Here is a 14639-nt window from a genome sequence, read left to right as displayed (position 1 = left end):
ACCTCTTGGGGGCAAAAAAAAAAAAAAAAAGTTAAAAAAAAAAACTACAAATATATCAAGTTATATGCTCAATTCAATAATAATATTTTTCTCCCAAAGAGAACAATTTAGAAATACACCATGACACGCAGTATTATATTTTAAAATCCTCCTAATTTCTTATAGTAGGACTACATTTCTGAGTAAAGGTAGGGCTAACAAAGACCTTATTTCAAATGAGAGAACAGGCTACTCCAAAGTGCCAAACAGTGTAACACTGAATCCTATGTCAAGCATTATTTCTAATACTGATTTTTTTATTTTCCAAATTTTGCCTAGGTTGGCCTTGAACGCACAGCCTCGCCTCCCTGTGTGCTAGGACAACCGGCCAGAGCCACCGCAGCTCCTGATACTGATGTTTTTAAAAATGTGTTTTAAAGTAACTGCTTACCACTTAGGGAAAAAATTGTTGAAGTATAAAACAGCCAGAACACATTGCTCTTTATTTTAGTAGCTTATGTTTGGCTGACTTGCATATGTTAAAAAATTCTCAGATTTTGGTCTCTGGATTTTAATACTATATGAAAATTCTTTTATAGTTCCTGAAGACCTATGCTATACACTTTCTATGAGACCTCCTAAAGTATCATTCAAAAACAAACACTACCCTTACAATATACCTTTAACATTAAACACTTAGATCATGTACCCAACCATTCTATTTTTCTAAACTTCTAATTTGAAGCTTTGGTTATGAGGGAAAACAAAGTTTGTAAGGGTTCAGTTCTCTGAGATTTTTCAGAATGTTTCCAATGAAATACATTCCTATGTTAAAAGGCCAGCTCAGCCAAGCTTCCTTCTGGAAAAATAATGAATTGGTTTTATTTGAAGTTTTATTCTGTAAACAAAAAGCTTTGGAAACTTTGGGATTTCCTGACGAAAAGCTAGGAGAAATGCACACCTAGTCCTCAGCCAATGAGGCGCTAACCAGCGAGACCAGATGTTCTAACCAGTCTTCTCTAATGCTGTCAATCTAAGACCACAACCACATCTACACTTCACAAGCATCTCAGAAGTCCTAAATCCAGTAAGATGCAGTACAGCTGGTGATGTCATTCTGAAAGATTTATGACCTTGCATGACTTCTGGCCACTGCTACAGAAAAGAAAGGATGTGGGGCAGGGGGTGGGGGGTGGACTAATGAAAATCTTCATTTGGACTTTTTTTCTCTTTTCTAAGTATAGACATGCCCCTAACAAGCACTGAAACCCAACTCCCAATGCTGATCACATTAGGAATATTAAATTATCAAAATTAAAAATAATTTCCTCACCTAGCACAAGATACTATACAATATTACAAACACAGACACATGAAAAAAATCAGGCAGTAGAAAATGTACAACAGCTTTGGTGTTATACAAAATAACTTCCACAAACAACTAACAGTGAAGCATAAAGTTCATGTTTTCTTACCACAGACACTCCACTGCTGATTTCTACTTGTTTCCTTTAACGTTCTTGGTAAGGTCTGAATAGCCAAGAAAGAATGTACAGTTCCCTTAGTGAGAGCTGCTAGGACATCATGAACTGCGCTCCACAAGGCATCACTGAAAAGTCTTGCCTGTGCACTACTGCTCTGTGGCATGTTTCCTGTCGAGATCACAGCAGGTCCAAAATAAAGTGACAACTAGATTTAATAAATTAATATACATTTTGTTTAAAGATGTACAATGCACATTCTGTTTAATCCAAGGTTTTAGGGTATCAAGGAACTTGTATTTACACATATACAAATCTCAGACAGCAGTAAAGTCAGAAGATCCAGGGAAGAACAGCAGAACCTTACACCGCTGCTCTCTGAATGCTGAGAACACAAGTCAAATACATTTAACTTAAAAACAACGCTGAGAGATCACTGGGAAAAATCTCCAAAGAGAGAAGTCCACAAAAAAGGACATGTAAAGGGGAAGGTCAAGTTGTTGAGACAACTACTTTATTCTTGGGATGACTGTGGAGGTGCTGGAGATGAGCCTTGTTTGCCAGATTTCCGTTCGTAGTTCACAAGTCGTTGACCCACAAGATACCTAGGTTGCAAAAACAAGGTGGTTACTCTCTTGTATGAACTTACAGAGTAAAACATTCATATGTCTTTTTAAATCTAACTCCTACTTAAAACCCGTCAATGGTTGGGCTAGTCAAAGGGAGTCCGGAGTGAACATCTGTAAAGGCCAGCACATCTAGCTAGGTACGGGTTTGTAGAGAGCTGCAGAAGCAGCAAAGGCTGGAAGGCCTCCAATGCTGTGCAGTGGAGGACATGCTTCAGTCAGTGGTTTAGGGGGTCTCAGACACTCAGACACGTGGAGGTCAGGAGGGATACAGTAAACTTATGCAGTGGATTTATCTGTTAACGTTCAGATTTTATAAAACAACTTAGTGCACAAATCTAAGGAGACAGACTAAAAACATGACCATCAGTAAAGCTAGGAAGGGGCTGGGCGCGGTGGCTCACACCTGTAATCCCAGCACGTCGGGAGGCAGAGGTGGGTGGATCACCTGAGGTCAGGAGTTTGAGACCAGCCTGACCACCATGGTGAAACCCCATCTCTACTAAAAATACAAAATTAGCTGGGTATGGTGGCACATGCCTGTAGTCCCAGCTACTAGAGAGGCTGAGGCAGGAGAACTGCTTAAACCCGGGAGGTAGAGGTTGCAGTGAACTGAGATTGTGCCACTGCACTCCAGTCTGGGTGACAGAGTGTGACTACATCTCAAAAAAAAAAAAAAAGGTAGGAAAGGACAAAAGTAAAACTAGAAGCTCTAGTTATAGAGAAGAAAGGAGAAATCAAAGGAGAGATTTCAGTGAAGTCAAAGGGAAGACAGCATGGCAGTGAGTGAGTGTAAGTGACAGGAAGTGGGAGAACATGGTTCAACAACAGAATGGCAAATGTTCCTAACTTAAGTATGTGACGAAAGGAGAAGGCAATGGCAAAGGCCAATAGGGCTGCAGAAACAAGGCGGATGTCACTGTGGTTGGAGCGACAGGGCTAGAGATCCTACTCAAGGAGACAGACACCTCTAATGCCAGGGAAGGGCGACAGCTGCACTGACGGCTCACTGAAGGCCTGCCTCACTTAACGTGAGCAGATGGCTTGCAGGCTGACCCCAAGAGGACAGCAGCGACAAAGCTGGATGGCAACAAGCTGTAGATGGCTGGGCACAAGTGTGAAGGGCACCCATTTGGAGGCAGAGATGCAGATCCAGTAAAAGCCCACAGAGTTGAGTTAAGGAGGCTGAGGGAGAGTGAAGCCTGCACATGACAGGCTGCCAGGGAGCTTTCCTTCATCCCTTTCCTCCGTTTATGGAGGAAATGAGACCAACAGTCCCATGCTGCAGCATTGTTTTAAGAAAGGGAAAGTGTATGAAGCCTGGTGACAAAGGCTTAGCATGTTTTAATAAGAGCTCACTGTTGGAACTCTTACTTTTCACCAATACCTTCTCCACCTTGACTTTCATCTATTACTTTTCTGTAAATGCGCACAAGCCTAAGGAAATATTTGGGTAGTTTATGTCCAGTAGCTTAATATGTCACTTTTTAAAAAGTATGCTAATCTTACTGCATCTTTATCCATAATGTCACTGTTTTATTCCTTTTCTTTTGTCTTACCTTCTTTTCTTGAAGTTAGCCCTTCCTTATCCCACTGTTTCCCAAACAACCAGTGTTTTTTAAAACTTTGAGGATTTTGTAAATATTTTAAACAGTGAAGGTTGAGCAATATCTACTAAAATATACATAGCACTACCCGGCACACAGTGATGACCAAATAGCAAGATGCACTAAGAATATGGGCAGCATTATAGCAATGACAAAGTAAGTAAATAAAAAGCATACAGATACCAAGTTAAATTGAACAAGTCCAAAGAGTAACTCAGTGGCAGAGAAAGGAGACTCTGAACCCAACTCCCTCTCTTCCACCACCACTCACTCCCTCATACTCAAGCCCACCACACACACACACACACACACACACTCTCACATACACACTCACTCATAGCACCTCCTACAGACCAAACACTGTGCTAAAGAGTACATATACAACAGCTGACAAGACATGCCCTCACTTAAGTCTACAGTTTTCTGCATGAAGGAATAGATGGGAAAAGAGGAAAGAGGACACTGGGCTACAGGAAAAAGCAGAAGAAGATAAAGCATAAGAAATAAAAGGTCAATGGGAATAGACCCCTGGCAAAGGCTGAGAAGGGCAGAGTGCAGAAAGGTAGGCGCCCAGCATACAGAAAGAAGCAGGCAGGAAGTTCCTTCAGGGCATGTCTTGCTTGTCATTCTGTTTGCAGTATTTACTCCTCTGCCAAAAAGTTAAGTGCTAAAAAGTTGATTTTCATCATTGAAAATACCCCTTCCTCTTCTTTCAGTTGACAGTCCTTTGTACTCTGACTGGCTAAGTATACTTGTATTTTTTACTGTCAGTAAATGCTTTGGAGAAGTCTTGAACGCTATAAATTTCATTCTCAAAAATCTTACTCCTCAGAACAAATAAGGTAACTGTATAATTTGTTGTGCAAGGGGGGACAAGCACAACTAAAAGGGGGTAGTGTTAATAATGACACAAAGGCAGCAGGTATAAACTGGGACTCTCTTGGCCGACTGAGATGGATAAACAACAAACTCACTTTCTCTGCTAGAACCCAGTGAAGTAGATGATTCAGCCTACAATTAGGACATGAAAGGTCAAATATTATCCCAGGAGGTATCTTCCTTGGCTTTCCTCAATCTCTCACTGAGATCAAGTGACAGAGTTTTCAATGGTTTCCTCAAAACAGAGAGTCCCACAACATTTTTGCAGTAACCCTCAAGCCTCTCTGTGCAACCTGAGAGTAACCTAGTGGCCCTGCATAAGCAAGAGGAGCTTATGCAGGGCACTGCTGGTTTCTAATGCAGGCTTCTTATTTTTATCTAAAACTATTTAATATACTGTCAGACCAAAACATTTCAAAACAGACTGAAAAACTATTTGGAATGGGCATTAAAAAATCTCTTGGCTGGGTGCAGTGGCTCACGCCTGTAATCCCAACACTTTGGGAGGTCAAGGCAGGTGCATTACGAGGTTAGGAGATCGAGACAATCCTAGTCAACATGGTGAAACCCTGTCTCTACTAAAAATACAAAAATTAGCTGAGCGTGGTGGTGCACACCTGTAATCCCAGCTCCTTGGGAGGCCGAGGCAGGAGAATCGCTTGAACCTGGGAGGCAGAGGTTGCAGTGAGCCAAGATCGCACCACTGCACTCCAGCCTGGCAACAGAGCGAGACTCGGTCTCAGAAAAAAAACCATCACCACCAAAAAAAAACCTCCCTCTCCAAAACAGTTTCTCCCAGTCTTTTCCAGCTCCGTAAGTGACAACTCCATATTCCCTGTTGTTTGGGCCAACTGAGTCCTTGATTCCACTCTCCTTCACATGTCACACTATCTGTCAGCAAACCTTGCTAATCCCACCTCCAAGTATATCCAGAATCTGAGCATGTTTCCCTCCTATGATCTGTCACATCAGACACATAAATTAAGAAGTGAAAACACCTAAACAAGAGGTGAAAAGAACACCAGACTTACTTGTCATTTTTAATATGTTCATAAAGGCGCTTAAACTGGCGGACCTGGAAGGACAAAATTGCCATCAATACCACCACCATCAGTAAAAATGGATAAATCCGCCGATGGACTAGGTTTTGCATTTCCGCAGTAACACCTAGAAAACAAAAAAGAAAAACTTTAAGTGTATGTGAAATAACAGTGACATGAAACATAAACATGCCCTTCCCCTAGGAAGAATGGACTGGGGCAGACAAGCTTTCTAAGCCCCAGGTCTGTTAACTTTCTACAATCTGTGTGGGTCATGAGCCCTTTCTGACCCCCACTTTTCTCATTTGTAAAACAAGGAGGCCAGACATGGTAGCTCACGCCTGTAATCCCAGCACTTTCGGAAGCCAAGGTGGGCGGATTGCTTGAGGTCAGGAGTTCCAGACCAGCCTGGCCAATGTGGTAAAACCCTGTCTCTACCAAAAAACACAAAAATTAGCCAGGTGTGGTGGCGTTGCACCTGTAGTCCCAGCTACTCAGGAGGCTGGGGTGGAAGAATCGCTTGAACCTGGGTGGTGGAGGTTGCAAGGAGCTGCGATCATGCCACTGCACTCCAACCTGGACAACAGAGTGAGAACTGGATGAGATGACTTCTCATGTTCCACAAGCAGTGGTGTCATTTATACATTTCAACTGCGCCACAGTTTAAAGAGGCAAAACCAAAACTGTGCTTATATAATAAAAAATATCCTCAAACTTTTAGAACACACATGTATTTATTTTTCTATATTTAACTCATGAGTTTTAATACTTCCTTAGCAGAGGGGACGGGGGGGGCTTTAAAATCAGAGCAAGTATTTCCGAGGAAATCAGAAAATTAATACCCTCAGGTGGATTATTCCAAACACAATAGTGTGCTGTGCATAAGACTAACGTGTAAGAATTACATAAAGCGTCTAAACAGGGCAAAACAGGTACTAACATTTTTCATTTGCCACTCTTTTTCCCTTCCAAAGTCTTTCCAGAAAAGCTCACAATAAAATTTTTAAAAATGAAAATACGAACGACTGGTTTGGAAATCCAAATTCTTAAGTCTATATACTATTAATGGGCAGAAAATAATATATGATAATTAGAATAAAAAAGAAAATAGGGCATTCCTAGTCTAGACAAAACCAGTAAATAGATTGTTCTAAAGAGTCAAAATAATTTAATTTTAATGACATATTCAACTAATAAGCAATGGGCTGGGCGTGGTGGCTCACGCCTGTAATCCCAGCACTTTGGGAGGCCGAGGCGGGTGGATCATCTGAGGTCAGAAGTTCAAGACCAGCCTGGCCAACATGGTGAAACCCTGTCTCTACCAAAAGACAAAAATTAGCCGGGCATGGTGGTGCATGCCTGTAGTCCCACCTACTCAAGAGACTGAGGCAGGAAAATTGCTTGAACCCAGGAGGCGGAGGTTGCAGCAAGCCGGGATTGCATCACTGTACTCCAGCCTGGGCAAAAGAACGAGACTCTCTCAAAAAAACCAAAACAAACAAAAACTAATAAGCAATGGACTTTGAAATATATTTTGCATGAAATATATATTTGCATTTTAATATGGTATTTATGATACTTGGCATAGTCACAATTCAAACCAAATAAAAGCCTTGACGTTTCTACTTGGAAGGAACCAGGAAACGATGCAGTTTGCACACTGTGGGTCCTCAGCTTAACTGTTCCCTGTTTCCCATGCCACCCTGCAGATTGAGGGATACATTGCTTAGCCTCTCTTTGTACAGACAAACCTGTGTTTAGCAATTTTTTTTTTTTTTAAGAGACAGGGTCTTGCCCTGTTGCCTGGGCTAGATTGGAGTGTCACAACCTGAGGTTAGCCCTGAACTCCTGGGTTCAAGCAATCCTCCTGCCTCAGCCACCAGAGCAGCTGAGATTACAGGCGCGTGCCACCACTCCCAGGTAATTTATTTATTTGTTTTTTTAGAGGTTGGGTCTCGCCATGTTGCTCAGGCTGGTCTTGAATTCCTGGCCTCAAGCAACCTCCCACCTCAGCCTCCCAAGCAGCTACTGCACATGGCTAATATCTTTACTGGCTAAGAAGCAATGAGACTATAAGAAGTCAAACCAGTGGCAAAAGGTAAAGAAGGGCACACACACAAAGGGCATCCAAGGGGCTGGAAAAGTTCTATTTCTTGACCTAATAAGGTAACATACAAGTATACATGTTACACTGCAAGTTTGGTTGTATGTTTTTTTAAGCTCTTCTCTCATGGTTAAAGGGAAGAGGGCGGCATTTCTGGCAGATGGATAAGACAAATGATAATGTGGAGACAGCCATGGAGATAAGAGGACATGCTGTGTTTGATAAGAGGCCATTCCATGGTTGTTTAATCAAAACTCAGAGTATATGACATGGAGTAAGGCAAGGAGTGAGGTCAAACTGAAGTCCACATCAAAGCAAAAGGAGGAGCCTTGTAAACTATGCCAAAAGGTTGGACTGTATTAAAGGCCACAGAGGAACCAATGGAAAAATGTTCACCAAAGAGGCACAGTGAGATTCATTCTTTTGAAAGGTCATTGTGCCCAATGTGGAGAAGGAATTAGTGGTGGCAGGTTTAAGGCTGGGAAACCAGATAGGAAGGTGCCAAAGTTAGGGTAGGAGACGAATGACTCAACAGAAGTCAGGAGCAAAGGCTCCAGAGACGAGACCAGATTCTTCAGGGAAGAATGGGACACTTGGAGACCAGAGGGACATGGAGGACAGAATAAGGTGACATGGATAGCCTTCAAGGTTTCTGACTTATGCAATTTGTTGGATGATAATGTTTGTTGCTGAGAGATGGAATTCTGGAGAAGAAAAAGATTTGGAAAGGAAAAGTCTCTGCTTATAATTTTGAAAATATGCTGGGTTTAAGGAGCTATGAGGATTCTTCAGTACACAATCAATAAGACAGTGTATTTCCAAGTATAAACATGCTGCACATTAGCATCTCCTCTCTGGGTCTCCTTTTATGCCAAAGAGTATTTCTTTAAAAATTAAATATAACAACACTGTTACTTAATTTTACATGATCACAGCACTTCTAGTCAGAAGCAGACAACCTGAAGGAAATCTGATCCTGCCTATTTTGTACAGCACGTAAATTTCAAATTTTATCTTCTGGTAGAGAAACTGTATCAAAGAGCTTTATGACCCTCTAATTTCACCCAGAGTAGTCAAATCTAAGAAAAGTAGTATTTTGAAATCATTGTTTTAGCTGGATTCATGTTTACAAATAAAGCATATGGAGTGAGCCATCCTTTTTACTAGGGGTGAAAAGAATGTCCAATGTTAGTAAAAGTGCTCCTTCAAAGTTCCACAACCAGCATTACGTACCTAGTAAAGGAACAACACCAGAAGCTATGACATAAGGTACACACAGGGAAAGCAACAGCACAGAGATCACTGGAGCTGCCAGTCTACGAACAATATAGTGAAGGTCAATGTTCCGGATGCCATTTGCATAAACCTGAAACATTATAAAAAAACAATTAGAACAAAGATACAAGACAAATTCCTCCAAGTTAATAGAGCAATCTCCACACAACTGAATCTGCCAACCCAAAAATAGTCAAACTGGTTACTTTTAAGTCAAGGCAAATTCTGGTATACCAACACAAGCACAGTGCCCACGAGTTTCTGAGGAAATGTATTTACCCACTAACACTCTGCAATTAGCTCTGCTAAGTGATGAAATAAGACACTAATCTAGAATAATTTATACTCTACTTGCACTATACAATACCAGATGACATTCAGTGGTATTCATTCAAGACCACACTACCTGAAGTAACTTCATACACCTTATGTAAGACACATGTAATATGTAATATTGTGTTATTATACAATATTACATTCATTTTATCTGAGTATGATGAGAAAATACTGAAGCAGGAAACATTTCTGAAAAGCTTGCATAAATCAAATTTTAACAAATCAAAGGGTATTTAAAAATTTAGTATGAAAGAATTATATAGTGAATATAAAAAAAAGAAGTCCAAGAATTGCTAGAACATTTCCATCATCTTATCCAGAAAACTCTACAAGAGTATTGCAGAGGAAAGAATGGATGGAAATGGGAAAACCTTGGGAACAGAAAATTTAGATGGAGTGCAGACAGAAACAAGGCAGAAGGCTGTTATTTTCTTCTCCTCTTGCCTCCTCAGCAGCACTTAAACCTCTCTTAGCTGTGACTGAATGTAGCATAACTCAAACCCATCACCTCAGAATTTGAATGGCAAACATGCTTAACCTTTTAAAGGCATGCTTCTATTCCCAAAGACACCTAGTTAACCCAAATGCATTTTAATCAATGAAGCAAAGCATCCCAGTGTTTCTCAACCATTCCCAACCATTTTACTTAAATTTATACAGACACACACACACACACACACACACACACGCACGCAAGAAAAAACAATAACAGAACAAATTATTTAGAGGATCAATGATGTTCCACAGCCTCCAGTATGAATAAACCTTATCTCCACGCTCCTTTTTCAAGGGCCAGAGTCTAACCTGGCCACTCTAGAGTGTACTGGCCTGCACCCTGATCCTGAAGGGATATGAAGCCAGAAGCCCCCAATCCATCACACTCCTGGTGGACTTCAGAATTAGCCCATACTTTAGACACACACACAAACACACTGCAATCTGCTGGCTCCCCAACCCCCCACTCCTAAGAATCAAAATCTTGAAATATTGGTACTTCTTGAACAGATTTTCTTGAGCATGCTTGGCTAACTACTGTCTATACTTCTCATACATCAAAAAGAGGTGTACTTTACTGCTACAGAACTGTCATGTCTTATTTATGTGGCACTGGCCTAAGGATAAGAGGGTCCCAACAAGTACATCTGCTAGATAACTAAAGCGTAAAGAAGTAGCAAAATCTGTTATGTTGGCCATTTTGGATAGAAATTTTCCTTAAAAGAAGTACCATACTCCTAGTCTTATTATCGGAGTGCTAAAGCACAGTCTATCTTTTCCAAAGTATTGCCACAACAATCAAATTATCTGGCAGTTCTGTAACACAATAACAGTCTTAGGCACTATGTAGCTAGATCAAGCCAAAACAGCTCTCCTTTTGTAATCTGTTTTTTCCTCTGCCTTTACCACCTCGAGCAATAACCTTTTCCCCACTCCAAAATCTACTATAGGCTCAGATACATTCATATCAAACTTCACCAGAAAAAAAGCACGTATTTTCATTCTGTCTCCACTACGAACAGGGTTCTAGATACTGTAAGCTACTGGTTAACCTTCAGATAAAGGATGTCTTAAACGTGGTTGATGAAAATTCATGGGAATATAGAAGACCACAATATGTCACCCTAAAAATATGTCTCTTTGGCATAGGGATTGTTTTGAGCTGAATGCAACTGAGAAAGGTAGATGTAGGAAAACTTTCTGTCCTCCCTCTATTGCCTAGAAGCAGAATATAAACGTATAAAGACAAAAGGTAGCCCACCCTAACTGCCTCCACCAGGGAGGACAAAGATTGCCCACTGAAGAGAGTTTTGGGCCTCTCTGGGCCTCTAGATGGCACCAGAGGAATCTACACTGCCAAGCTTTACTAAGGAGCAGCATCTAGCCACCCCTAGAAAGTCAAAGTTATTTTCATCTTGTCACTTCTCTAAAAATTTATTATTCTTTGTTGAAGATCAGCTGGAATTCAAAGCCACCTCTTTGAAATTACTCATTCCCTGGGTATCTCCATGTATATATGAAATACGTACTTTAATAAACTTTTGGTTTTCTGTTCTTAGTCTTTTATTAAAGGGTTCCATTTTAACTTAAAAAAAAAAAAAAAAAGTTGAGAAAAAAATTATTTTTCCTCCCCTACAGTGGTAAAACTAAACTGCTGTCTTAAAAAAAAAAAAAAAAAAATTATATATGCCCATCAAACAAAATGTAGAAAACTCAGCAAGTAAGAAAGCTAAAAGAGTTATAGCCGCCAAACATAAACACAACCAATTCCAGAATGTCTTTCTCTGAAAACTGATCTTGCTTACCTGTTCAATTACAGTTTTCAGCCACCACTGAGGACCCATCAATGTTATAGCTGCAATGATTTTGGCATGCAGGACTCCAAGTGCCCAGTCCTAGGGAATTAAAAACCATTTAACAGATTTCTGTTGTTTTTTAACAATAAACACAGCAGAAAGGCTGTATAATTTTCTTACATTATTTCACATCAAAATAGAAGTTCTACAGGACTGGCAACAGTTTTACAAAAGACTAACATGTACTGAAAACCCAGAGAATTCTTTTTCTTCAACAGCTCAAATTCAGTGTTTCCACCAAAAATCATTCTTCTATCTTTTAAAAATCTATATTGTTTTCCCAAGAGTTAGAAATTCTAAGTCTGGACACTAATGGAGATCTCAAAAGTAAATAAAATAAATGCCAAGATTTTATTTCAAACCATCTTCAGGCTATTTCATTGGTTTCAACTGAGCTTATTTATGTCAAATTAAGACTGTGGAGCCAAGTTTGGCCTAAGAAACCATTCTAAAGGCTCACGGATAGCTTCTAGTTTGAAGCATTTGTGGTTCTACCGGGGAACTGTTACTAGGTTACTCCTCATGGTGCAATGGACTCTTGGCCTGCCTACCCTTCAACTCTCCACCCGGCAGTCAGAGTGATGACTACCTCCTCCCTCCCCACAGCCCCCACCACCACCACCACCAAGTATCTCTTTAAATGCAAATCAGATCATGAATGTAACTTCCCTGCTTAACAACCCTAAAGTCCTTAGCAAGACACACAAAACCCTTTACAACCTGGTCTCTATCTAACTTAAATATATATGTGTATATCTATATATCTATATATCTATATATATATATATAGATAGATATATATATTTTTTTTTTTTTTAAAGAAACCCCATGTAACATTTAGACTGATTCTTACATAAAACCAAAATCTTTACAGAGAAGACTGGAGTATTCTGTGACCACTACCTTAAATCCTGATCCCTCCCCAGCAATAACTACTATTAGCTTTTGGTACATACCATCCACATTTTTTCCCATGCATTCAGCTGCACCTATACATCTATATCCCATAGAAAATATGTAGTATCATTTTTTATATGGACTTTGCTCAGATTGTTAATTCTCCTCTTCACTATCTACCATCTTGAGGCCAATGTTCCCATTTCTTTACTGGTTTGATTGGTTAGTCTTCTAAGGATCTTCTTCAAATGGGGTGAGAGGCTGATACACACACTGAATTCTTGAATACCCTCAAATATCAATCTTCATCCTGATAGCTGAACAGTTATATTATTTTTTGTCTGGGTAGAGGAAGCTTGGGTTTTGTCCCTTTTATCTCAGTCATCTATAAATTCTCTGATAACTTACGGTTTTCAGTGCTATAGAAAAGAAGTCCAATGACAGTACAGTTTTTTTGAAGCTTGTATATGATTTCCCCGTGTCTAACAAGATATACCTAAATATGTGTTTTTATCTTGGATCTCAATCTTACCAAATCTGATGAGCCCTTTCAACCTACAGAATCAGATCTTTCTACAATTCAGTTAAATTTTCTCCTATTTTTGTATCAATGCTGCCTCACATTTCCTCCTTCTGGAACCCCCATTATCACTACACTAAGTCTCCTAGATATTTCCTCCAAAACACTTCTCTTTCTCAATTTCCTCTTCCATTTTGCTCAGTGCTTTGCATTCATCTTCCAAGCCTCCAAGCCAAGCCCAGTGGTGACTGTCTGCATCTTTTTTCACTACTAGATTTGTCTGAAATCTATGCCATACAGCTCCACAACAACTGCATTCTGCTTTAGAGCTGCTGTTTGTGTGTGCGTGTGAACATACTGCACTCAGCGTCCTGTGTGTTTGCTCTTCTCTCTAGAAGCTCATGGCTCTGCCAGCAGTTCTCTCTCAAACTGGCATGCGTTCTGACTGCTCTGCCTTAACTGCCTTTCTGTGGCTGCTGAACCTCCTGCATATAAAGCACTTGTTACAATTTCCTTTGCAGCTTCAAGAAGGCTTGGGCCTGGTTCAGAATATCCTAAAGGGCTTCAAAAGGATCTTTTACCTCTTCAGACCTTTGGGATAGCATCCAACAATCTCCTCCTGAGGAACATGAAGAAAGCCTCCCTGCTTTTTCTCACAGGCAGGGAAGATGCAACAACCCACCAATTCAGCTTTCTGTTGGCCTTTTGGGAGTCCAGCAGACACCCAAATGAGATTAATGTTTACCCGAGGAGGTCCAAGATCACTGTGATTCACGTTCTCTAAAAACCCACTGCTTTGCAGTCCTTTCCTGTCAGACAGGACACACCACACTAGCTGCTCTGCTAGAATTCCAAGTGGCCCACTATCCCACAGGGCTGCAGCCACTTGCTGCAGGAAAGGCAAGTAGCTTAAAGTCATGAATGGAGAAAAAGCAAGCTGTTCCTTCAAAAACTTGAGGGTTTAATGCAAAACATTAAGGATAGCACGCTGCACATTATCTGTCTACAGCTTGTGCTTTCCCCCAACCCAGAAACATGTCTGGGAGCTATCGATGTCAAAACAAGTATCTCCACTTCATTTTTTCAATTGCTGCACTGATAGTCCACATTTTATTTGGGCATTCTCTATTGGTGGACATCTGGATCATTTCTCATTTTTTGCTATAAAAAATGATGTATTTGCAGAAACAGCCTTGCTCACGCCTCCTGTATACATGCAGTAGATTCTGAAAAGCCAAATTGCTGAGTCATAATATATAAGCATTTTTAAACTTTGATAGTACCAAAGAATTCTCTAAGGTGATGATGATTTCACAGGTAATGCTGAGTACCGTAAAGACCACCAAAAATACAAGCATAATTACAACAACTTGCATGTATTACTCATTGCAGCAAGGGAGTAACACAGCATGGAGAACTTGGGGCCCCTCAGTAACAGTGCTAGAAAGGGGTTATTATAGGATTTCAGCTTGTGTTAGCAATTTGGGGGAGGATTTAAGGAAGCAGGAATTTGGTATCAGATGCTATTAGAAAGCAGAGTAATC

At 40.4% G+C, this 14639-nt stretch overlaps 1 protein-coding gene across 3 annotated transcripts in view; it reads right to left on the bottom strand.

Annotated features, from left to right (window-relative positions):
• Positions 1-306: 306 nt before the first annotated feature.
• MARCH6 (membrane associated ring-CH-type finger 6) overlaps positions 307-14639 on the bottom strand; it is an 80238-nt gene continuing 65905 nt past the window's right edge. For all 3 annotated transcript variants that reach the window (XM_025387198.1, XM_025387199.1, XM_025387200.1), the window contains 4 exons: positions 11628-11717; positions 8950-9082; positions 5604-5739; positions 307-2065 (listed from right to left, as the gene is read on the bottom strand). In XM_025387198.1, coding sequence (XP_025242983.1) covers positions 1975-2065; positions 5604-5739; positions 8950-9082; positions 11628-11717 — 450 coding nt within the window. In that variant the 3' untranslated portion in view covers positions 307-1974. The remainder of the gene's footprint in view (positions 2066-5603; positions 5740-8949; positions 9083-11627; positions 11718-14639) is intronic.

The sequence above is a fragment of the Theropithecus gelada genome, chromosome 6, assembly GCF_003255815.1.
Source record: "Theropithecus gelada isolate Dixy chromosome 6, Tgel_1.0, whole genome shotgun sequence".
NCBI classification, from domain to species: domain Eukaryota; kingdom Metazoa; phylum Chordata; class Mammalia; order Primates; family Cercopithecidae; genus Theropithecus; species Theropithecus gelada.
Note: the sequence above shows the minus strand (reverse complement) of the source record. Positions and strands in the feature narration are given on the sequence as shown.